Raw genomic sequence first — 26,812 nt, 5'->3', positions numbered from 1 at the left:
TGCAGCGCTTCTCCGGCCATGCTGAGGCGGCGTCCCACATACAGCAACTAGAAGGATGTGCAACTGTGACATACAACTATCTACTGGGGCTTTGGGGAAAAAAAGGAGGAGGATTGGCAATAGATGTTAGCTCAGGGCCGGTCCTCCTCAGCAAAAAGAGGAGGATTGGCATGGATGTTAGCTCAGGGCTGATCTTCCTCACACACACAAAAAAAGTACTAAGAGAAATGAATTCAGAGCAGATAAACATCTGCTGGCTCTGTTTTCCGTGCAGTGTAGCTGGCTCGTCGGAGGTCGGGCCTGAGCTTCATTCCCTGTCTGAGCTCCTTCTAAGGGACCACGTGTCCTCTCGGTCAGTCTCTGCACAAATGGCATAATTGTGTGTAACCACCAACAGGTATGAGCAGCTCTGTAAGTTTTCATCATTTGCAGATGAATATCAAGAAGTGAGTGGCTATAATCATTTTCCCTTCGAGTCTCCTTTGCTATAAGAGCCATTTTTATAGTTGTGGGACTCCCATTTCCTCAGATGTGAGGTAGCTTAGCTTAGTTCAAACCACATTTGGTTCTGTTGGCCTTCCATGCAAAGAGTCAGAGCGTAAAATCCTGAGTCACAGTCCTCTGTTCTCCTAGGAGCTGACCCAGCGATGTTAAGTACCACCGTGGAACACAAAGCTATGACAAGCAAATAGGGGTAGAAAAATAGAAAGCTTAGCTGAAAGCTAGAAAGAGGTGAATTCTCTCACGACAGGATGAAGGAGGCTGGGAGATCTTGAAGATCGTGGGGATATCTTTGCCCATAGTAAATAGCAAGGAAATATTAATGTAGTGTCTCACATCCAGGACCCAGGGATGTGGCAACCCAGAGGAAGCTGGTACATACGATGTTGGAACTGTGAAAAGGGTCTCCAAGTGGAATGAGGACAAGGCTGATGAGTAGAATAAGAGCATGGTTGGGAAGAAATAGGTTTTTCAGAGTTGTCAGGTAGAACTAGGGATGTGCCTCGACCAAGCATGTGGTTGGGTTCTGGTTGCTCACTTGCCGGCCACGTGACATTGGACCAGTCGCTCATCCTCTCTGCACTTCCCTCCCATCAAAACGGGGATGCTAATGTCTGTCTGCCACCCTCACAGTACTGGTCAGTACTGGTCAGATATTGAGTGGTGAAGGGAAAGTGCTTTGTCAAATACCACAGCGATCTGAAGGGACTTGGAGAACCTGAACAAACACTCCTTGATGGTCCTGAGATGCATATAACCAGCCACACTGTGGGGTGAACCTTTGTAGCAGAGGGTGGGAAGTGGGGAGGAACTGACTCCACGGAGGGTGCGACACTTCAAGTGGGAGTTGAAGAGTTTATCCTGGGGCACCGCTGGGGGAAAGAGCAGGCATTTCAGGCAGATGGGCTAGTGGTGAGGAGCTCAGAGAACAGTGAGCAGTCACCGCCCTGGCTGGGGTGCAGGGGAGGAGAGACTGGACATGGAAGGGCCTTGGTGGCCCTGCTAAGAATGTGGGCTTTCCTTTGCAGGTAATGAGGCCCCATCAGAGGGTTTTCATCTCTGTTGGCAAATTTTCAGATGACTCTATTAGCAGCACAAAGGTTGATGGGAAAAGGCGAGGGTAGGGGTGAAGAAACAAGTTGGGGCTCTGCTGCAGGAACCAAGGGATAGCTGCAGAGGCCAGAAGTGGAGGCGCTTAGAAAATGACGATATTTATTATTTCATTAAAAAATAATAATAAAAACCCATTACATGTTAATGTAATTAACATTTTTCTTGAAAAATAACTATTATACAAACCCCCCCAAAATAGCAAGAAGAGTAGCATTGTTCTACACTTTTGCAAATCTTTTAAACGTCTGGCTGAAGAGAAGACAAAGCTGGCTTCTCACATCTGCTTCTGCATTGTTTTGGTTCAAGTATGTAAAGAAAATCTTGCCTCACACAGATATGTAGTTGGAAAATGGAGGAGTATTTTAATAACGTTTAGAGATAATTGAGGGTATTCTTGACACTACAACGAAACTCAGCAAGGGATAGTTTCCTAAAGATTAGTTGCAGTATGGAATCCAAAACCCTGTCAGTGACCCTTTTCTGCTGTTACAGTGGTCTAGCCTGCACTTGGGATGGATCTTATACAGTATTTTGCAACGTCCTGCATTGGTGATTTAGAAAATACTGGCTTACTGAGTTATACAGACTTCCAAATGTTGATATGTTTCAAAATAAAAGATCACAAAGTCATATTCCTTCATTACACACACACACACACACACACACACACACACAAACACCCCTTATCAGAAAAAATCCATATGTATTGCGAAGCTGTCAAGCTCACAGTACCATCTTCAACTCAGAGATCTGTGTCTTCAACCCAGACCCCTCTACTGAGTTCCGGATTTATTTATCCAACTTGACAACTATGCCCACTTGACATCATTTTCCACTCAAACCTGGTCCTCTGCCATGTCCCTAGCAAGGGAACGCCCACTAGTAACTGGAGGTAGAGATCTTTGACATGGCCCTCTCCCTCACCACCATCTGCTCCCACAAGTCCATACCTTATGGTGGGCTGTAGCCACATCCATCCATGGAAAACCAGCAAGTGGACACAGACGGAAACTCTTAGGTCTCACAGTACAGGCTTATGTAAGGGTAAGTTGCCCCAAAGCTGGCTCAGCAAGAAGTTCAGGGCTCAGAAACCAGACTTTAGGCTTAGGTGACCTGGCTTATTGAGCAACAGAATTAATTCCTTTTATGGCCGTATAAGATGTCCCTTTCTTTTGGGTCTAGTCTTGGGGCTGATGGGGGCAAGTTTGTTAAGTGCCAAGGACCTGCCACTGAGGGCCAAGAGATGGGCTCTCAAGTTCCCATTCCAATACGTAGGACAGATGATGGAAGGAAATGAGGTTTCTCCAAGAATAAAAAGACTGGTCCCTCTTGCCCATCATGGAATAGACCCAGGGAGCTTTTTGCCTCCTTCATGTGACTCCTTGTGTTGTTGAACCTTATGAAACTAGAAGGGAATGTTCAAATAATGTGGAATAAAAAGTTGAAATCTATATACGTCCACAGTGAAACTCTGAAGGCTTCTCAATTGCTCCATCCCGTCAACACTGTCTACACTGCCTTGTGGCCCTCTCTTTTCATGGCAAGATGGCAGACCTTTGAAATTAAGAGGAACTGACCCAAGAGCACCCCCTCTGCAGGTCTGCTCAGCCTACCTCAACCAGGGCAATTCCCATAACCTCTGAGGGTAACTGAACAAATCAACTATATGTAAGAGGAATGAAACAAAAAATACGCGTATTTTCTAAGTAAGAAATTTATTTGATCAAATGACAATATATGAAGATATTTTAAACCATAAGGCTCTATTCAGACGAAAAGTAAATTTATTATAAAGTAAATGTTATCCATGTAAATGGCACCTAAAAACGGAAAGAATGAGTTTCCTATAAATAATGTGTCTGTATAAAGCATTCATAAAATCCTCATATACTTTAAAACTAGGTAGTAAGTATAACAGAAAAACCTGTAAATAGTACTCAAAAGCAGGACTCAAATGACACAAAATGTGGCTATACACAAGGTATTTGGGGTTCTGTGACAATCAAGGCATGGTTACCATCAGTGAGAAAACGTGTTGTCCCGTGAGCAGAACTGAAGCTGTGATCACACCGCAGCCTCCAGTTTTCTGCACAGAATCCTGTTCTTTCAAATCCTTGGGAATTCGAATTGTGTAGGTGGGAATTTCTAATCACTCTAGTTGGGGATAATTACAAAAAGAGGTTGGGAAACCAGGGTTAGAAAGAGAGAAGGGAAGGGAAACTGAGGCATGGCAAGGTCAGAGGTTTCTGCAGAGCAGCTTTAGAAATGACCAAGGGGCCGGCCCCGTGGCTTAGCGGTTAAGTGTGCGTGCTCCGCTACTGGCAGCCCGGGTTTGGATCCCGGGCGCGCACCGACGCACTGCTTCTCCAGCCATGCTGAGGCCGCGTCCCACATACAGCAACTAGAAGGATGTGCAACTATGACATATAACTATCTACCGGGGCTTTGGGGAGAGAAAAAAAGGAGGATTGGCAATAGATGTTAGCTCAGAGCAGGTCTTCCTCAGCAAAAAGAGGAGGATTAGCACAGATGTTAGCTCAGGGCTGATCTTCCTCACAAAAAAAAAAAAAAAAAAAGAAATGACCAAGGAAATGGATGAAAAAAAAAAATAACAGTGAATCCTTGGAGCTGCACCCTGGAGTCTGCAGGGAGGAGGGCACCGAGCCCTGCAGGTCGGGATGGACCTACATGCCAGGTGCTCGGCTGGGCACCAACGCACACAGCATGAAAATCTTCACTGGAGGGCGGAGTCATTACCTGGGTGTGCTGGGGACAGGGCAGAATGTGTAGATTACATCAACTTCCCCCAAAGATTTTTCCAGCATCCGAGGGACTTTGTCTTTGGGGCCATGATGGGACCTGGGAGGCAGGAATTGGCAGCTCCAAGTTATAAAATCAGAAAAGCTTCAGACACGTGGAAAGAGAACCAGACAAGAAGAAGGTGACGTCTCCTAGTGCGCACACTGTTGGCAGCAAAGCAAAGAGGTATCCAAGGAATTCAAGTGACACTGAAGCACAGGGAGAAACAGAGAAGAGCCCAGAAAGCCAAGGATGGTAACTGAAAAATAATGGTATAGCACCCATTATTGCTAATTTAAAATATATAAACATCATTGAGGATCTACGTAGTGTCTGTGTTGTCTATTATTTTATAAATATAAATATTTATAAGCACTTTCAAAATATTACAAATGACATGTATACACTCTGGTATAAATGTTATACTCTAGATTCATACAACAGACTTGATGTTACATTTGAACCTAGAAGATTTGGAGTTATATATAGAATAATTTTTGCAGACCATTTCCTAGAGCTTGGTCACATAGCTAAGTTAATGCCAAAAACACAGGAAGCTTCTTATTGGCAGCTTTGGCAGCAAACATGTATTTTGTCTACGTATTTATGCCTTATACAAAGATACACTTCTTCATTTGCATAAGTGAATTTAAAGTCAAAGTCATCCATAGGAGATCTTACACTTAAACCTCTTTTCTGTTTTCCTATCTGCTTCTTTGTTATCAAGTCTATGTGGGGGGGCTACTCAACGGCTTGTGGCTCCTTTTCTCTGAGTCTCGTTGTCTTCCTTAGAGGTGTGTATTTAAAAATAGTTTCATGTTTCCTATTCAGGCTAAGTGGCTCTTTTAAGATTCCTAATCTTGAGATTACAATCTTTGTTATCAATGACACTGATGCACACGTGCACGAACGCACACACACATATTTTAATAAAAACCATAAATGATTTTATATCACCTAGTTTTAGCAGTGTGCTTGTAAAAATGTTTGTTCCCAATCCGAAAGAAAATAACCTCCAAACACACCCAGGCTGATCATTAGAGATGACCCTCTCTGCTGTCTGAGGCTGACAAAGTGAGACAAACCTGAAGATGGGTCAGGGGAGGGAAACCCCAAGGTTCTGTGGATCCATAGAACATTAAAAACATGGCCTCAGCAGCATCTAAAATTACTTTCTACTTAGGGAAGGATGTAATATCTAATTACTCTATAGAGTGATTTCGTAAATTAGTCTTCTGCATGTGTAAACCAAATGGTCTACATGACTCTACTCCAATAGTTAGAGGACAGCAGTATTAACACCATCACATTATTGTGACACACGTGATCTCAGGCACAGAGAGAGTTCAACCTAATACATCTCCATAATCTTAAAGCCAAGGCTAAGTCATTCACCTATGCTTCATTTCCCCAAAATAAATTTCTAATTGAGCAAACTGAAGAGACCACTACCGTAGTGAAGTGAAATCAGTCTTTCTACTGTGATGTTAATAAGCCAACATTTGATAAAGATGTTAAGAGCTGGACTCCCAGTCTCTGTTAATTTAACTCAAGTGAAATTACTAAAATTATTAGCTCAAAAATGGATTTAAGAAAATGAGGTAATCCTAGAGTAGCTTATTTACCTTCTCTAACAGAAATCACCTCTTGGCGCAAGAGATGCTGCTTTTGGCTCAGCTCACCTGAAAATAATTTCCTTTGGAACTGTTCTTAGCTATTTAATATAACAGGGGACTAACTCAAAGTTGGTTCTAGAGGATGAAACAAAATAAACATCAATGGGGGATGATATAGCACAGCCAATCAATGGGCTTCACCCAGTTGAGTGCCACAGTCACACTGACCAGAGAGACGGATGATTTAAGCAACCTTCTCACTTCCCAAATACGACTGTTGCCTGAAACATGATTCTAGTAGAAAAGGGAGATCTGGAACCAAGGCCGTCAGAGCAATATCTAGGTTGGGTGCCCATGGCACGGCCTGTGGTGAACTGTCTGTCCCCACAGCTGTGTCCACACTCGCAGCTCTGGCACACATTTTAAAGAGACATCTATGGCTCTGGGGGAACAATCTGAAACTTCAGAACACCAACGGAAGAATGAAGCTGCTCGGTTAGTCACGTCATCCTGTGACACTTGCTTGGCCACTTGACTCTCCCGTCCTCCCTACCCCAAGTAAAGTGTTGCTCACACCAGAGTGTGTGGGACAAGATGGCTCCAAATCACAGGTAAGTCAGTCGAATGCTGAAGGTCAACACTGAGCTCAGAACTACTTCCATCTGTTAGCTTTCCAGCCAGTTTATAAATCAGCATAATATAAGGGTAATGTGAGCAAAGTCTGATGAGTTTTGTTTGTCATCAAGCTATCTACACAATGCCCAACTAAGTAAGGTGATCTAGTGGAGTAATTGACGTGTCTGGGAGAAAAATATACTCCAGCCAAATCACATCTTTCTTTAAAATTTTCCATCCAAAAAATCAACTGAAGAAAGCCTGAGATTCCCTGCTTTTTAATGTTACCTCAAGCTCAATTTCAAACTTACACTGTTTGTTAAAACTATCAAAAGGACAACGCCATTGCCGCGGTGGAGAAAAAATTGTCTGTGAGGAAAATGAACCACAACTCGGAAAAATAAGTGAAAGCATTTGCAGTGACAGAGCACTAAGAGTTTTTAAATTTAAAATGATAATATATCTAGAAAACTCTGTGAAAAAATATATCTCAAAATAGAACTAGGTTTAGTCAGAAGGCTCAGTAAAACAATTACTTGAAAAGCTGACCAATAAACAGGAGAGCTAAAATACCCTTCCCATTGTTTAATCTTCCTCACTTTCCTGCCCTCGGACTCTACCAGTCTGGATGTACTAAAACAGAATAACTGAAAAGCTGTGAAAAAGTGCTGGTATTTTTCAGGATCTTTTCAAGACAATTTCCATCTTGGTAACTTGACTCCTCTCTCTGATCAAGGCAACTGATGGACTTTAAATGTATTTGGAGACACAGGTTCGAAGACCTCGTCGTCATCTTCCACCCCTTCTTCTATTGGCTTCATCTTGGCAGAGGCTCGCTGGTGTGGGGACGACACATCTGTCAAAGACACAGAAAGGACAACCATGTCACGTACAGCCTGCCCTGATGCTGGTGATGAGTAAATGACAAGCAATGGGACATACTGGAGTGTATGAGAAAGCCATTTGGTTTAAAACTAATTCGGCCTGACCTTGTTTTTTTCCAAAAGATGTGGCCTGTTGAGCATGCACTGTACATCTGCTTTAAACATTTACAATGTCCCAAGGACAAGAATTATGCCCTTAAAAATATGGATGTAACTTCCCCCCATATGACATTTCCCTAAGGATAAGCATCTCTTCCTAGAAACCAAGGATTAACTACCGACCTGCTGTGTTCACCTTGTGACCACTGACCTGCTGAGCTCCTGTCATATGTGATGTGTGCTCTTTGTTCCAAGTCGGTATATAACCACTCTGTACACCATACTTCTTTGGAGTGCTTCCTTTCTTCATGAAGGTACTCTCTGGGCTATATGGTCCTTAGGGTTGGCTCATAATAAATTCACCCCAATTCTGATTTATAGATTGATTATGGATTGTGTCAACACTGGCGTGATGTAGCACATTATAAACTCCAACTGGAAAATAAAACTCTCCGGGAATCTACAGCTGGTACCAGGAACACAGTTTCCCTTAGCATTGTATTTTCAATCCAGCATTTCAATAAAGCAACCAGGTCAAGAAGTTATTCTCAGTCATGAGAACAGATGTGGAACAGATTCCACTGCATGAGCTCGTGTGATATGAGCTTCTCAAACATATGCAGTTCCCAGTGGGTTGCCCCAAAGTCTGTTTAGGACTCAGAATGCATGTTCCTACATTAATATCATACATGGTAATTCAAATCCCTCGAAAGCTGATTTTTTAGCTCCTTAATTTCCCTAAAGAACAGTTCTATTCTAAAATTATAGAACCTACCACCATCTGTAGCACCACCTAAAACAACAGTTCTTGCCACTACCTGTCCAGCAGCTCCCTGGACTGATATGGGAGAGGGAGAGGGCAAGAGGGGGAGAGGCGGAGAGGGGAGCAGGGAGAGAGGGGGAGACTCCAGGCACAAAGGAGGGAAGAGCCAGGCGGAGGAAATATAATCCCAAGTAGCAGCAGGGGCAGGAGCATCCCCAGGGCCTGTTAGGATGCCATTATATCAAAGGAACCAAGCAATAAATGATTCATTCGTTCAGTCCCTCATTCAATAATGCATTCACCAAATGCTTACTGAGCATCCACCATATAATGGACACCATGCTTGATGGAGAAAAAAATATTGTCTAAAACTAAGAGTAGAAGTTATCGTAAATAGGTGCATAGACTTCTCAAGGTGCCTAACGAGCAGCTCACGTGACAGCTCAGACATAAAATCCCGTCTACACAGTTCCCACGTTCAATGTCAGGATCTACTTTGTCAAGGTCTCCATCTGCTCCAACCACACCTGTGCCATATTCTTGCTACCCCCTAGCAGGGTGGAGTGGTGTTCAGTCAATCAGCCAACACTGAATTCAGGCTGGGTATAAGGTTATGATGGAAGAACACTGAGTGAAATCTGACTCTTCAAATACTTGCTATACAGCAAAGGAGAGTAGAGGGATCCCATAAAGTAAGACACGAAGCAGAACGGCTACAAGAAATTTATGAAGATCAGCTGTTAATCCCTGGCAAGAGTTAGCAGCAGACTGCAGGGCGGGCCAGCCCAGAGAGCACGCTGCAGTCGGCAGGGCGGAGGGCCGGGGGCCAGCGGTATGCCACACGGCACGGGGGAGGCAGCATGCACAGTGGTCAAGACCAGAGGCTCAGGAAACATTTCCAGGGTTCACATCCTTGCTCTGCTGCTTCCCAGCTGTGTGACCCGAACTCCATTACTAAACCTCTCTAGGCCTCAGTTTCCATACCTGTAGAAAGGAGATATTCATAGGACTGCCTCATGGGGTTGTTGGGAGGATTAAACAAAATAATCATGTAACGTGATTAGCAGGCCTGTGTGCTAGGCACGTAGAAAATGTCACAAAATGTCATTTATTATTAACTGTAGAGTCATTGCCATACTTCTGGGGAAATGCCACTACCAACAGCCACATCTTCTGACACAAAAAGATTATAATTATGCAGGGCTGGGTGTTGGTATGCTAACGGGCTTGTTGTACATACACGGAAATTGTTCACTTTCAAACAGTCAATTAAAATACTGAGTTTCTTGAAAGACAACTACTGACATAAACTGTAGAAAATAAGCCTCTATTAAAATGGTCCAAGAACAGGATTCTGCCACAGAGCACAGCATGGCAGAACCTCTCAGGCAAGTTCTTTTTATCCTTTTTCACACAGGTGACATCAAGCACGATGTCTAATTCGAATGTTTACTCAAATGGCAATGGATACAATCTGTGTGACCTTGGACAAGTTACTTCACTTCTCTGAGGCTCAACTTCCACATCTGTAAAATAGGAATAATAATAAGACTATCTTCTTCACAAGGTTGTTAACAGGATTAAATGACTTAACAGTTGTAAAGTTCTTAGATTGGTGCGTAGGATGTAATAATCACTTTGAATCAATAAAATGAGTTCATTAATATGGTCTTTGAAGGGCAATGGTCTACATAATTAGAAAACCTGTTAAAATTCATCATCACCATAGGAATGGCAAATAAAGGAAATGGGACTTGTGTTTGAATGGAGGTTTGTGTTTCTTAATCTAAACGGTCCTGAGTGCAGCAAAATTGTCTATTTTTAAAAAAAAACAATAGCCACGGCTTCCATCAAATTTCTAGCCTCAAGTTATGATTGAGTCTCATGAAATATTAACTTAGCCTAAGCATCTGCAATCAGAAAAAAGCCTTAGAACAAAGAACAAGATAGCACACCTAAGAGCATTAAACCAAATCAATAATGTAGAGCATTCAGACATAATTGTTTAACACACATAACAGGAACACGCCCAGTTTATTTTGACTGGGGAGGTGGGACTAATTGATCTCCAGTTTTTTTTTTTAACGCTTCAGTGCCTGGTTGTGTATTCTCGTTGTTAGTTTTTTTTTTTTTTTTTAGTTCTTTATGTGAGCCGCCACCATAGTACGACAACTGACAGACAGGTGGTTGGTTCCACGACCGGGAAACGAACCCCGGGCAAGGTGGTGACAGTCCTGAATCTAAACCACTAGGCCACCAGGGCTGGCTCGATCTCTAGTTTTTAAGCTTATCTATCAAACCAGGGGTGACATTCTACAGTATCCTGAGGCTGCTATCTACATGGGGGCCAAAATGTTATCTGACCTTCTCAACTACCTCACCAGTCACTGCATTTTTCCCTTGAGAGAGAATGGAAGAGAGGACCCAACACAACAGGAAATGACCTAGTGAAAACTTGCCAAGAACTTTCAGTTTCCCTGTGAAAGATTTTATACTGTTCCCACTATATTTGGGAAAGGAAGAGTTGTGGTGCTTACTATATAACATTAAAAGATAGTAAGGCAAGAGTCTTCCACAGTCCTGGAGTGACTGACATCCAGGGGCCTCCAAGTCGGGCCTCCTTCCCCTTGTAGTCCAAGCTCTGACAAACTCACCAGTCCCCAAGTCCTACCCATCCTCTTCCTCTTCTCCTCTTGCTCTTCCCTCCATCTGGAATGGCCTCTCCACTCCCATCCCTACCCACCAAATTCCTATCCACTTCTCAAGGTGGAGTTCCAACCCCACCTCCTTCATTCATAGTCTTCCCTAATTCCTCCTGTGGGGCGATTCTGCTCTAGACGACTACAGCCCTTACACGTTCTGCACCACATTGCGGTCACATGTACTTGCCTCTCTCCCTTACTGGAAAACAAGCATCCGGAGGGCAGTCACCACTGCCTCTTCTCTCCTGCAGCCTCTCAGAAGTACCCCCCACACACCCAGGTGCTTGATAATTACTCAGCACATGAAAAAACTCCCTCCTCTGAAACTCCACACGGGGCCTCCAGAAAGCTGGTCCTCAGGATGTGGGAAAAGCACATGGCCATCACATTTAATCTCTGCCAGGTCAAGCCCCCACCCTACGGCGGGCACCACCGGCATTCCTCAAGTGCAGGCAGGTCTCGGTTACGGTAAACCTCACTCTGAAAAGGGACTGTTATCACTATATTCTGAGTCACGTCCCCTGAGGGAAATCACTTTCATATAACTGACTGACTCAACAGCGCTTACAGCAAGAGTACTGTCCCCTCAAGTCAACACCAATAAGGTTTGTCAGTACCCTCACCTGCTATAAAGTTTTCATCCACTCAGCAAAAAGAATCCCCGTGATGCTGGGTTAAATGTTGGGGAAATAAAATCAAATCGGGGCAATCCATCCTCACCACATCCATACTATTATTTCTACTTTACACTCAGAAGCTAAAGCAAAGACCATCTGGACAACCTGTGAAAGAAGGCAGAGTGGGGGGCTGCCACGGTGACTGCCTTTCTCACCAAGAGTGAACCACTTAGAAACACATTCTGGCAGGAAAAACCAGGTGGCCTTAACAGCCAGTAAGATTGAACTTTTCTGCTCAAGTTCTTTTCACATGGAGAATGCTCGATTCACTTTCGTTTCAGGCTTTGTGGCTGGGGGGGAGCCCACAAGTCCCTCAGGTCCTAGTTCCCACAACAACAAAGACTTGCTGCTCTTTCTCCGCCTGGCAGAGGTACCACAAGGCAACAGGAACACGGCCTGACTTGTAACTGCCAGAAGCTCCCGAGTGCCAGCTCAACAGCACTCAGAGTCACAGAGAGCGCCTACTCTGTACCCACTTCAGTTAGCCTGGGCCTCCTGTACCACCGAGGGCCACGTATGATGTTCATCTGGCCCTACTTGGGAATCTGCCACAGTCACGGTCAGCAGAAAGGCAGGCTTCAAGGAGCAAGGAGCTCACCTGGCCCTAGACCCGGTGTTCTCCAACCTCAGCAGGAGACCTGCTGGTTCAGGGGAAAGACTCAGAGACCATCACTTTACTGCTGGAAATCATTTCTTTGTCCACTAATAAATTCAAACCCAATTTGGAATATTAATCCAAAAAAAAGAGAAAAAAAGGGAACTATCTGACATTTCACAAGTTGAAATTAATAAATTCTTTCTACAATGTGCCTGGTTTTACATTAATTTTATGCACTGATACATCATCAGACAATTGCCCAAAAGGCCCAACACCTTACCCAGATGTGAGAGCGTGAGGGAGGAGAGGGGAGAAACTGAGCTCTCTAGTTAAGTGCTCTTTCAAATTACTTTTGCCCCTCAAGACATTACGACGAGGTTCAAGACCTCTACATAATGCTTTACTTTTAATTTATTCCAAATTCTAGAGGAGGAAATAATTCCATATCCATAAATTTTCCAGAAAACTGATTTTTATCCTCCTTCTATTAAAACCACTTGAGACAGAAGTGGTTCACTACATCCCCTGGTATTTTCTTATAATCAAGAAGAGATAAAAAGCATTTTTTTTTGTTTTTGCTATTAGTTATAATCACCTTCCAATTGGCTCTGGCTGCTAATTAACACAGTTTATTATAAAAGTATGTAAAACAAAGAATCTTAGACTGAACTGCAATGCAGACTCATCAGGTGTGAAATTGCTAAACGGTTATGTCAAGAGTTACTGTTGCTTGCGGGAAGTTTTGTACTACACCAGGTGGCAAAAAAATCTTCTGCTGAAAAGACTTACACATCCCTTCCAGAGATATCAATGCACCGAGAAAGCACAGCTAGGTGAGCAGAACTGACTCTGAGCTGTACACCATATTCAGTGTGTTTGGGTCAGAAAGAGAACTGGGGCACCAGGCAGCAAGCCTGAGGGTAAGAAAGAAAAACTCAAACTCCAAAACATGAGCTTGAGCAAATATAGAAGACAGACTTGAAAGTAAGAGCCCTGAACCAAACAGTGGACCCCTCCACTTGTGCCAGATCACAGGGGGTGACAACACCGTGGACACTCACAGGGGGATTTGGATCCCGGAAGCAGAGGCTCTCCTCAGCAGACCTGTTCAGACAGCGACTAGTACCAGATCCTAGTTGAGGAGGACAGGAGCTTGCTATTAAGACCCACTGTGCATCCCTGAGGGTCATTGCCTACAAGTGCAAACTAGCCATTGGCCTCCGTGGAGGCTGCCCCACCAGACCTTTTTCTGTCTTCCTAAAATCTGGAGTTAAAGAACTACAGGAAGCCTTCTTATTCACGGACCAGTAACAATCAGTCAAAATTCTTAGTAAAAAATTAGGTAAGACAAATATCCCTTGACAGAATTTTGTCCTTCTATTAAGCTTATTTCTATTTCAGTGTGCTTCTAATTACCTGAGGGTCAGAAGGCCTCTTCTAGCAAGTAAAAGTAAACAGACGTATTTGCTGTTCTTAAATCCAGAGTGAAGGTCACACCTGTTTCAGAGAATGAATAAGCGAAATCAAGTGTGATCTTCAAATAAGTACTGTACCATAATATGAAGTTCGTCAAGTGACTTTTCTCTCTGCTGAAGAAACACACTTTTTAAAAAGGAGCAACGCTTCTGCTAATTATCCAATATAATGTTGTAAAAATTTTTTCCCCCCTCTCCTCTGTTAACTTTGATGACATTTTCTCCATTCCTTTCAAAGTGTTCTTATTTTTATTATGTTTAACTATCTGGCCAATTGCTTTAGCAAGTAATTAAAAATCTTAGAGGTTTAGAATTTTAATTAGATTATATAATTTTTGATGAATGGGGATGAGGAAGAATTTAATGGCTTCTTCACTAGAAAGGATTATCATCCCTTTTCCTGTCTTTGCCTATTTATATCACAAGATTTTTTTTTTATTGAGGTCATAAGATTTTTTTTTTACTTGAAGAAATTGAGTTTGGATTGAAGCTTTCTGAACAATAATGCTGAAGGGTAGGTAAGGCCTTTGTACCTAATTTCCATTAGAGGGACTCAACACCAGCATTGAGGGACTCGAGCAAAAAAGTGTACAAATTAGCGCAAATGGGGAGACTGGAGGAGATTGTTGCTGGCCCAAGGAGTCATTCTCAGATCCATTCCTAACTACTCAGATGGGTGGTCAGGGCCCTGAACTGCACAGCAACAGGTGTGAGCAGCTAAGGAACAGTGAAAGCACTACAGCCCCTTCCCACCCACAAAGAGAAAGCTGTAGGGTCACGGAGATGGTGGATAAACTCAGGAGAACAGGGAAAACAGTTCTAGGATGGCAGCTGTGCAACAGACCCAGAGAATAACCAGTCCAGGATGAGGTAGGAGAGTGGGAGGCTCTGTGAGGAAAGTCTCTGAGACAAAGGGAACATGGAATTGATGGACTGAGAGAGCGGGGACATAAGACAAAAAATTCAAGGATAAGAAAAAGAAACGCAATTAGAGGGGCCGGCCCGGTGGCGCAAGCGGTTAAGTGCGCACACTCTGCTGTGGCGGCCCGGGGTTCGCCGGTTCGGATCCCGGGCGCACACCGACGCATTGCTTGTCAAGCTATGCTGTGGCGGCGTCCCATATAAAGTAGAGGAAGATGGGCATGGATGTTAGCCCAGGGCCAGTCTTCCTCAGCAAAAAAAAGAGGAGGATTGGCAGATGTCAGCTCAGGGCCGATCTTCCTCACAAAAAAAAAAAAAGAAGAAAGGCAACTAGAAATACCCATAAAAACAAAAGGCAGTTTGAAAAGGCATGGTTCCATTATGAAACAAGCACTCAGAGACTTTAAGAAGAAAATGGATTTCACCTTAAAAAATGGGTAAGAAGCTAGAAGATACTGGGGATATGGTGAATAAGATGGCCCCAAAAGCAAGGCAATAAAAAAACTAGGGAAAAAAGGAAGGGCCAGGTGTGAGATAAACTATGGCATGATTTTTATATTGTGTACAAACGGAGAATCCATCTGAACTTGATACTAGCAACAGACTCCTTTCAACAGAACAGAAATCATGAAATTATTGGAACCAAAAAGAAAGAAATGGAATCATAGCCTACAATTTGATTCTGAATAAAGCATAATAATGTCAACATTGTTTTTTGCTATAAACTTTGCAAAACAATCCATAGATAAAAAGCAAGGAAGACCTAATGGCAGTTACCAAAGAGAACAAAGTATTTAATACCACTGAACTGTACACTTAAAAAGACATATGTTATATGTACTTTACCACAAAAAAATTAAAAAAAAAAAAAAAGAACAGAATGTACATGTTGTCAATCTTGATTGTTTAAAAGTTAAAAAAGAGACCCATGACAGTTTGAAGGTGGAAGGGGGAAAGAATGAGAAAGAGTTGGGATGATAATGTCCTCACCTTTAAAAATACTTCAGAGAGGAAAAGAAATGGAGGTTGAAGTGTATTATTTAATGTTACAAAGGTGAACAATATAGGAATAAAAACTAGTGCTATCACCATACTGCGCAGGAGGAGGAAGGGAAGTTAAAAGGTGAGCTAAGTTAGGCTAGAAGATAAAGGTTAAGTGGATAAATCAATAAACAACAGCACATTATTTAGTATTTTGGACAAAAACCGTGCCAATGTGATTGTACCTAGGGAGCAATAAGGTTGGAGGGGGCCAGTTCTTTTCTTCGAAAGATTATTTTTTTTACTATTTGATGCCTATGCGTGTATAATAACGTGATAATTTTTGAAATTTTTGAAATTTTGAAAGATTGAAATGTATAACTGAATAAAATCCTTTTACAGTCATTTTATAGATGAGAAAATGCTGTGTGAGGATAGAGGCCATCTCATGGATTGGTGAGGGCGGGGGTTCTGAAGACAGAGAGCACAGCCCCTACTGGCTGGGGGACCGAGGACGCAGAGGAGATCCATGTCACACTCCTCAACCTTCAAAGGGGAAAATGAACACCGACCTCACTGGGTAGTTGTGGAGAGTAAATGAGAACACGTATGAAAGTGGTCAGGACGTGTCAGCTGCTGCAGCAGTGGCTGAATACCCCCAAACAAGTTTACAGTCACACACGGATCTGAATATTTGCGAGGTAAAACGCAGAGCAACAACTTATAACAAATTCAACACTTCTTCATTTCAAGGCGAGCGGAGTGGCCTTGATCTGGTTCTTTAAGCTCTCTAAGCTGCACTCCACTCATCTGCAAAGTGGGGGCGCTGCTTTTCACTAACCATCTTGGTGGGGCTGAGCAGTTTTCATGGGCTCTTCCTCCGTATTCTTGATTCCTGATCACATCTCCTTCCTACCTCTCCGCATAACTCACCTAAAGCTTGTTGTGTATAAACCTACAGTTGTTCACAGGGGGAATGAAATACAAATTGAGTTGAACAGATTATTTCATGAAACCAGTTTTGAAACTAAGAATGCTATATTGGCTTTTTGCATCTTTCTAGGTAGGTAAATAGATAAGAGAGCTGAGAGAAACTCATTATGTCAGATATGTTGCTAGTCTTTGCAGACAAGAATACTAACCAGATGCAAGCTAACTTGACTTAAAGCATATTTGTGCAACTAGGTCATATGAAATTAGTAGACTGTCCAGAGCACCATCTTGACATTAGTAACAAAAAAAACTTGAAAAGGTTTTTTTGTCAGTGAGAAACATCTCTAAACATTTCATAGTATCTTTAAAAAATCATAAATGTTAATTATAATTTCTGAAAAAATACATTTAAACTAACAAAATCTTACAAAGATGAGTTCCAACTGGCTTCATTGCCTATCTTGCCTCAGGATTTAAAAAACAAACCAAACAATAGGTTATTTAACCCCAATTAACTAAAATAAAGTTGTGTAACTTTCAAGGAAACGTGTCCTCCTGTTGCCATGACAATGCCTGTACTGGCACCACTTATCGGTGATGCAACCACCAAGTACAATCAATCTGTGCGTGTGTGCGTGCGTGCGTGTGTGTGTGTGTGTGTGTGTTGCATACATTGCATGTAGGGAACTAAACCTCATAAAGAAGTGAAGACAAGAAGATGACAAGTTACCCTGATGAGCACCTAGGTCGAGGAGCAGAGGGAAGAAAGCTCATATCCATATGAGGCATTACACCCTTCTCACATGTCCTGGACATCCTACCTCACAATCACACTCCCAAACAGGAAACTCAAGTAAATGAAGCGATAGGAAAGGGAAAAAGAGTTAAGTTCATTGGATTATGTGTTACCGATAAGCAGATAGGAAGCAATTTTTCTCAGGCTATCTCATTACTTCCCTTTCTGGCCTTGAAATGGTAATTTGAAGTGGAATACAGAATCTGTGTGGTAAAGATCTTGCTGTGGATTTAGCATCATGTGACATGTGTGAAAATAGAGCACAACATTAGAAATGAGATGAGCAGCAATTTCGTTAAAATAGTTCACTTCAAGTTTCCCTTCACCTTTTTCTGAATCGCATTTCTGTTTAACTGAACATTTGTTGTATAATGGTGTGAAATATGTTTGTGGCATTATAGCCCACACTGGTCGAGATCTTTAAAAGGAGAGCCTTTACCAGAATCCATGCAAGACTCTAGACGTACCTATCAGCAGATGGGAAATACAAGAAACATCTTAATCACCACCATGGTGATGCAATCAGCAAAATTCCAGAACTCAGGGAGGGAATTCTACAGCCTCAAAGTGTAGTTCAGGGACCAGCCACATTGATATCATTTGGGCACTTGTTAAACATGTGGACTCCCAGGCCCCACCCCAGTATGCTGCATTAAAACCTTCAAAATCTCCAAGTGATTCATACTCACAGTTATGTTTAAGAATCAATGCTCTATAGGACAAACAAAACAAGACAAAAAACAAAAAAACCCAAAAATGCAGAAACACACACAGAGACAGAGAGAGATGGGAGAGGAGCGCGCAGATCCAAAGAGACTTTTCAACCAAATGCAATGGGTACATGCTGATCCTGATTTGAAAAATAATTATGAGAAATGTTGATACAGATTTTAACGTTTAAATCTACTTCTATATTTGAGTTAATGACTAGAGTAAATAATGTCAAAGTTGTTTACTTGGTAATATATATCAAGTAAATTTAATTTTTATAGAGCAGCATTGCTCATAATTCTGTAAGTATGAGGTGAAGTGAAAGCCAAAACAAAAGCTAAATGACTGGCGGGGCCAGCCCAGTGGTGTAGTGGTCAAGTTTGGGGTGTGCTGCTTTGGTGGCCCCGGTTCACAGGCCAGGATCTACAGCACTCATCAAGCCATGCTGTGGCAGCATCCCACAAACAAAATAGAGGAGGACTGGCACAGATGTTAGCTCAGGATCACCGTCCCTCAAGCAAAAAGAGGAAGATTGGCAACAGGTGTTAGCTCAGGGCCAATCTTCCTAACCAAAAAAAAAAAAAAAAAAGTTAAATGACTGGAGAATACTAAGAATACCAAGCTAAATGACTTGGATAATTTTAAATGTTCCTATGTAGAACCTCTCTGTGAAGAATAAGGCAAAAATTTTCATTGAAATGGAAATGAACCAGACTGTGAAAACCTATGTGCAGCACTGCTTGGTCATAATGAAGCATTTGGGGGACAGTAGGTTTCTCCAATGAAGTCGAGTGGAAGGCCAGGAAGTGCCTTTGGGCAAGCACGGCCTTCTCACTGAGTGTATGTGGACTCATCGCAAGGGGGTGAATAATAACAGCTGCTGTGCCAGGCTGGCAGAGTTGGCAGGTTCAAGTGCAAGAAAGGGTGTGCAACTGACCGGTAAACTGTAAAGCACTCGTCAAATGTTATATGCATTTTTTTTCCTATTCTTTTTAAAACACAGAGGCAATGTGGCCTAACAGCCTGGGCTTTGGAATCAGACAGGATACCCAGGTTTGTATCCCAGCACCTCCCCTTTGGAAGTGGAACAAGTGAACAAGCACCTCATATTCCCCACTTCCTCATCTGTAAAATGGAATAATACTCACTGTGCTAGATTGTGCTACTGTCAAGACACCCGCTTTCCCTCCCTCACCAGGCCCTTCCTGCACAGCCCCTGCAGGACTGAAGATCCATACGCTAACGGCAGTTCTAGCCAAGTGACTTCTCTGGTCCAGGAAACATGAGCGGAAGTGGCATGCGACACTTCTAAAGGGGAGCTTTAACAGCCATCAATAATTCTGCCACTACTGTCTTCCCTCTGCCATGAGAATGGCAGTGACCCAGGCAGCAACCGATCCTCTGGTGTCCTAGAGTGAGTAGGACACGCCTGGAACAGCACTGATGTGCACGTGAGCGAGAAGGCAGCCTCTCTGTTACAGCGAGAGATTTGGGGGACTATCTGTTAGCGCTGCATCACCTAGCAAAGCTAACACACCTCTCCACGCAGGACTATAGTGGAGATTAAATGTGATTATGTATGGAGTACCTGAAAAAATAATAGCTGCTATTGTCAATAAACGTTTGTTCCCTTCTCTCTTCTAGCATTCACGAAGCTGATACTATCGCTGAGAGCACCTGCCACAGTTGCCCCCACTGGCACATCAGGAACCTGGAATAATCAGAGCTTAGTCACTTGTTTTAGGAACCTAACATTGGTGAAGGCCTACCACGTGTTCAAAATGTGATAAATTTTATTTCAGCCTGACAGTCCTAAGAGATTAGTTTCGTATTCTCTGTTTTACAAGGAATGTAGTCTGTAATATGGAAAAGTAGACGGCATATTGATGGGTCTGGCAAAAGAAAAACAAAAACAGCCTTCTATTGTTCTGAGCTAAAACTTAAGTAAGAGAAACAAGAACTAACCAGTTTTTAATGAATTACATGCTTGGGTGAATTAAATAATTCATAATTAGTATCAGTGTGTTCTGCTCAAGTACTAACGTCTTTCATTAAACTGCAGGAGTGAAGCCAAGAAACTCAGAGTGAGGACTGGTGCAAGGAAGCAGGTATGAACATGGATCTGTTGTGCGATTCACACACACACGCTCAAAAAGACACCCGCGTCTGTAGCTACACGCGTTTGGATCATGTGTAAGATTCTGCATAATAAATCTGAGGCTAAAATAATCAAACAACTTAAGCAGGTCGTACACATTTTTAGTACAGCTAAGTCCAACTAGACAAGGGCACTGAGAGGTAAAAATGTGACCCTGCGCTCAAGGGCAGCACACTTCTGTACAAACACTGAAGTTTTAACGATCCATGCCTGGAACGGCTGTTTGGATTAAACTCACGATTCGCTATAAAAGGGAAGGAAACAGACCAGGCGTCGTGGCCAGAACCAAGCCTGTGCTGAGATATGACAGCTCATGTCAGATTAGAAAGGTCATGTGATTTACTCCAGGTCACACAGCTAACAATTATTACAGCAAGATTTGAACCCAGATCTGTATGCACAACATGTGTGATCAATCCACTGAGCACCTGGAAATACAGGTTTCTGGAGGTAAGTACAGTGCTTGTCTCGAGAGAACTGTCCAGTACTTAATCTTGAAAACATGTTTTAATTCTATTTAAACAACATACTCTAAATAAGTCTTTTTTTTCCTAAAATGTTATCCTCAAAAGATTTAGATTATATAATACAATACCACAGGAAAAAGAAACTGATTTTTAGAAAACAAATGGTCATACTATACATACTGCTTGTTCTTGCTGCTTCCTAAGCAAGACCGTAAAACTAAAAAAAAAAAAGGAACTACAAAAATAAGCTATTCTAGGGGTCGGCCTGGTGGCATAGTGGTTAAGTTCGTGTGTTCCACTTCAATGGCCCGGGGTTCACAGGTTCCAATCACGGGCACAGACCTATGCACTGCTTATCAAGCCATGCTGTGGCAGGCGTCCCAAATACAAAGAAGAGGAAGATGGGCACAGATGTTAGCCCAGGGCCAATCTTCCTCAGCAAAAAGAGGAGGATTGGCAACAGATGTTAGCTCAGGGCTAATCTTCCTCACCAAAAAAAAAAAAAAGCTATTCTATAGGAATAGTATATCACTATACATATAATTCAGATGGGTCCATTTGAAAATGCTTATTGACCACCAAACTGTTTCAACAAGGCAGATGATACATTTGATATGCTACTAGATTACAGAGTTTGGTCAATCTCAGTACTTTCAAAAGCTACTTTGGAATAAAATACAACCATTTCCAATTTCTCATTTGTGTTGTTCCTGAAATCTCCTTTAGGTCACATTTCTATGCCTAGACTTTGCTTTGGAAGCTTACACCAATTATATGGCCTTGTCAAATTCCAGCCTCTCCTGACTATGTGATACTTAAAATCCTTAATCCAATCTTCCACACTATGCCAGTGAACCAGTATTTAAGAAAAGTATATGGCAAAACAAGTGAACGATTTCTGAAATGGAACTAAGGGTTCTAAAGTTGGATTTTAGCTGATGCGCAATATGGAAAATAAAAAGCTAGGAAAAATTTGATTATTTTTATTGTTACCTTTAGGTTGCCAAATAGCCTCCTGTGAAGTTATTTTTCTGATCAAAGTTGTCATCTGTCTATTTCTAGTGACATCCATCAGAATCCCAGAGCATTATCAGTTTGAGGATAACTTACGAAGAGAGGACACACTGGAGGTGCTCCGAAGAAACTGGTGTAAGCCGTCCTCACTGTCACTGGAGCTGGCTATGCTGTTCCTCATTTCCAGCATGGAGATCTGTGTGCAAAGGCTGAGCTGGTGTTCCAACTTTTTGGCCTTCTACAAAGCAAAGTTTTAAGATTTCTGAGAATCTATGGAACTTAGATCATATATTCCCTGTAAGCAGCATTTACTTTTCCTTGAAATCAAAGACTACCTGGTAACTAGTAAGTGCCCAATTAAATGTTAGCTATAATTTTTATTATAAGCTATTACTAAAATACATTATAAAAAAATTTAATATACTCAATAGTCTATTTATTAATCTGAAAAGTAATAAGCACCAACTGAATTTGATAAGCAGCCTAGAGAAGACGATTTTAAGAAAGCACCCACCCATACTCACAGTCCCTGGAGAACAGTACTTATCACAGAAACAATATTTTGCAAGTTCCCGTCTGTAATCATTTTAATTTCCTTTTAAGAAAATGTGGGGAAATGAAGATCAAAGTGCAAATTGTTGAGGATCTATACAGCTAGAAATTCCTAACTGAATTGCTGCAGGCTTCTGTCCCAGACCTCTCTTGTCACTTAGGGGCTTTCTGGGAGGGGGGCTGACCAGGAGGAAGTGCAGGACTGGAAGACACCAGGGTGAAAATGCCAACTTCCTGCTTGCTGGGGTTTGTCAGTCTGCAGCCTCCCCACTCCCCTGCCTTCTCGGGCCTCCTCCACCCCCGGCCCCCTCCCAGTCCCTCACCACCTTCCTAAGATTGCTTAAAAGACTCTTTGTGAAGAGGGTAGACCTCATCACCACAAATGGAGGTCCCTGACACTTAGAGACACCTCACCAGGTCATGTCAAATGTAATAACTACAAAATATTTCCTCACTCTTGAGAAACGATTCCCCGAAGGGTCTCTAAATTACAAGCGTTCCCACCTCACTTAACACACGAGTAATTAATGAAAATTCAGAAAAATATATATTGCATAAAAGTGAGGTATACCTCACTATACATATTTATTTAACAAAATAAACACAAACACACTTACTTTATCATTTAAAGTGGGATCATTCAATGAATACAGCTTATTTGTAATGTCTTTTCCTATAAGATATCTAAATATTTCATACAGGAAAGGTTCTGATTCCAGAAAGTAAGTTAATCTTTCTCTTGACCAGCATAAAAATCTGCAGTTATCATCTGCAATAATGGTGACCTGATAAAGAAACAGAGAAAGAAAAAAGCATGTCTAACTATATGAATTATGACTGTAGTAACCTAGGGGCAGGGAGAAGTAATTTGGTGGATATTATTATAGCCATGATTTGTCATATTAGTTAAATTAAAATAAGACCCAATACACACAAGCTTCTATAACAAAATATAGAATTACATTTAAAAACAACCTTCAGACTAAATAAACGCACATTCTCCAAGCTTCGTTGTTTTGTTTTGTGAGGTGTGGTGACAGAAGAACGGCCCCTGTGTCAATACCACTGCTGTAAAGTGCACCAGACTGATGTTCCGACTGTACATATAATTTACGACCAAATATTTCTTTACGCCCTGATAATTACAACAGGGGTTTAAGAATACAGCTGCAACCAAAGGAACTGAGGTAAGATTGGGGAGGCAAGTTACAGATGAAAGAACTGCCCAGCCGACGCTGCCAACACACACTGGAGAATGAGAAGACTGACGCACGCGAATTGGTTTTAGGGCCCAGGCTGTCAATGATGAATATGGCTAGTGAGGGTCCTTCTGTCATAGGTATTTCTCGAATGTGACCTTTCAAGGCTAGTTCCAGGGTAGCCCACTGGGGACCCTCATAGAGATCCCCTAGTTAGCTCAGCACTGGGAAACCATACCCTTTCCTTACGTATTGTTACATGGAAAGTGGGAAAGCACTGTAATCGCACTACGCAGAGCTTGCTTATTCCTCTGATAAATCCTTTCTCCAGAGTGAGGGCCATGCCCACACTCACAGCTCAGCGTCAGGAAGCCCTTCCTCCCACGCAGGTCCCTCCCATCACTTAGTACTCCTCCTCTGAGCTTCATGAGGCTCATGAATATCGCATATCACTGAATCCAAAATCCATTAAATCTGTTGACAGATCTGTCTCTTCTGAGTACTCTGACAGCAAGGCTAGTGCATCCTCACGTCTGAATGCCCGGCTTCCAACACAGAGTTGTGCTCAATGCATATTTATTATATGAAGGAATTAACAAAAGAACACAAATACTGTTGAAGGCAGAAACCATTTTTACTTCCTCAACATTAAACCCAATGCCTGTCCAAGTAGAAGATCAATAAACATTTTTTAAGTTGACATTAAGTCATATCTGAGCCTCAGAGCAAATATTTCTAAAGGAGCTCTTTCCCCTTGGCTAGTCACAAAATTAAACATATTTCAGATGACAAGGGGGTATTTATGTCTACTAAGAGAGAAAATGGAAAACCCAGCTTCTCTCCATGTCAATAGCTGAAGTCTGATCTTTAGCAAATTAGAGGGTTTGGCTACTTTAAAAAGTGGGTCAATATTCCTAGAAAAAAGTTTGCACTTACTTATTATATTAAAAGTAGGAATCTCCAAAATCGAAATCCACATTTGGATTTAAGAAACGTATCAGCAGCTCTACGACTCAATGAAACACTACATTTCATTCATTCTTTCAACACACATTATTATGCATGAACTTTATGACAGACACTGAACAAGGCACTGAGGTTACAACAGTGAACAAGAAAGACAAGATCCTTGCCCTAAGAAGCTTACATTCTAGTGGAGGAAGCTGATAATAAATAAAGAAATATGACAACCTCAGGTGGCCATAAGAGTTTTGACAAATACAGAACAGGGGAAAGTGGTAGAGAATAACTAGGGAATAACAATAGCACATAATGCCACTCACTTTATATATGTATTTTACTTTTAAACATTTAGGTGTTTTTACATCTACCTGTAAGCGGATCCTCAAAATTGCCTTTAAGATAAGACAGGTAATATTCTTTCCATCTTTCAGATGCCAAATGAGAAGCACCAAAAAACTTATTCATGAACACATGTTAATTAGCAGTGGAGTGAGCACTTCTGACTTCCAGCCCAGACATACTTTCCCTCCAGGCCAAACCCTACCCAATGTGTTCAATATTCATCAAGACCATCACATAGAAAGTAATTTGGCCAAGTGACCACAAGGTTGGCTCACCATCAAGAGTTCCACTTGCAAAGAAAGCTGAACACAACGTCATGAAGTCTACATTCTAGTGGAGGAATGTGATAATAAGTAAAGATGTACAACAAAAAAAGACAAGATTTATAGGAAGAGAAGTATAAGGTCAAGCCAGTTCTAAGGAGTTCCTAGAAACAGTAGGAGATGGGTAAGTAAATGCAAGGCAACTGAAGAATATTCTATAGGAGTAATTAGAGAAAGGTGTGCACTGGGTACTCATGGTGGCCCAGTCATGCACCCAAGCGCTGAAGAAAGGGTTAGGAGAGTTGAGGTTCCTTCATTTTGCAAAGACGTCATTCATGACATTAGAAAATAAAATTCATGTAAAACGGAGGAAAAAGTTAAAAGAGGAGTTGGAAACCATCCAGGAGAAGAAAAAGAAATTGAACCTAGGTGATGTATAATGCATTTAACTTCTCTTCAACCATTTTAATAACCTCAAGTTTCCACTGAGGCAGTGATACTTTTAATATGATACCATAATTTTCTTAGCAAATTCATTTCTTACTGATGGTTGAAAAATACTTTAAACTTGTTTAAATTATTATTAAATTTAAATTTAATAACAGTATTCAAATAATAAGCTATACCTACAGTATGTGTGAATAACTTACAAGTCTACAAGAGCAGGCGTTTAGTTGGAATTGGGTAAGTAGCATATTGACCAAGGTCATTTTACTTGATAGCTAATATTTCACTTCTGCCAAATAGTTTTATTTAATCATTTCTTGTCACAACAGTCAAGTAAAACATATTTTTAATGAGGAATTTTTATTAAGCAATATAGGAATTTTTAAAGCTTCCATAAAATAAATTTGCTTCTTAAGTTATTAGGGTACCTCAGCAGTGCCATGCTTGAGTTCTTGTGAAGAATTTTACTGAAGAAATAAAAGCAAGCATGGCAATAAAAGATACAGAAGGGGGGCTGCCCCAGTGCAATAGTAAAGTTTGTGCACTCCACTTCGATGGCCTGGGGTTTGCGGGTTTGGATCCTGGGCACAGACTGGCACACCGCTTGTCAAGACGTGCTGTGGTGGTGTCCCATATAAAGTAGAGGAAGATGGGCACTGATGTTAGCCCAGGGCCAATCTTCCTCAGCAAAAAAAGAGGTGGATTGGCAACAGAAGTGAGCTTAGGGCTAATCTTCCTCACCAAAAAAAAAAAAAAAAAAGACAAAAAGATTTCATTCAGGTAGAGAATTAGACTAAGGGTTTGTAACCGGGTTTGCCATGATTACCTCAAGACACTGGATCAATCCTTCACATTAGATTCCAAACAATTCTACACCCTCACATAATGAGAAGATATATTACACAAGAAAAAGGGCGTCTGAGGGAAGTGCTGAATGTGCTAGCATTGGAAACAGCAGTCTGACAACACGACTGGTTGACTGTCCTCAGGGGAGAATTTATTTTTTTCTTCATGTATTGTACAACATTTCACACACCAAGAATACGAAAATGTGCTAGAAGTGATCTGTTCAACTGATGCTTACTGAGTTCTCAAAAGCACTAAAACACAGCAGAATCAACAGTGGCAGATGAAATTGCTTTGCAGCTTAACCAAAAGATTTACTTACTGCTGAGGTAAGGTTTTGTTTAAATACCCATTAAAACTTAGTGTTCATTACTTCA

At 41.7% G+C, this 26,812-nt stretch overlaps 1 protein-coding gene across 1 annotated transcript in view; it reads right to left on the bottom strand.

Annotated features, from left to right (window-relative positions):
• Positions 1–4,200: 4,200 nt before the first annotated feature.
• BVES (blood vessel epicardial substance) overlaps positions 4,201–26,812 on the bottom strand; it is a 32,309-nt gene continuing 9,697 nt past the window's right edge. Inside the window, exons 5-7 of the mRNA XM_058566550.1 lie at positions 22,993–23,160; positions 21,920–22,061; positions 4,201–7,500 (exon numbers count right to left, since the gene is read on the bottom strand). Of these exons, the coding sequence (XP_058422533.1) occupies positions 7,376–7,500; positions 21,920–22,061; positions 22,993–23,160 (435 nt within the window). The 3' untranslated portion in view covers positions 4,201–7,375. The remainder of the gene's footprint in view (positions 7,501–21,919; positions 22,062–22,992; positions 23,161–26,812) is intronic.

The sequence above is a fragment of the Diceros bicornis genome, chromosome 23 (assembly GCF_020826845.1).
Source record: "Diceros bicornis minor isolate mBicDic1 chromosome 23, mDicBic1.mat.cur, whole genome shotgun sequence".
Lineage (NCBI taxonomy): Eukaryota > Metazoa > Chordata > Mammalia > Perissodactyla > Rhinocerotidae > Diceros > Diceros bicornis.
Note: the sequence above shows the minus strand (reverse complement) of the source record. Positions and strands in the feature narration are given on the sequence as shown.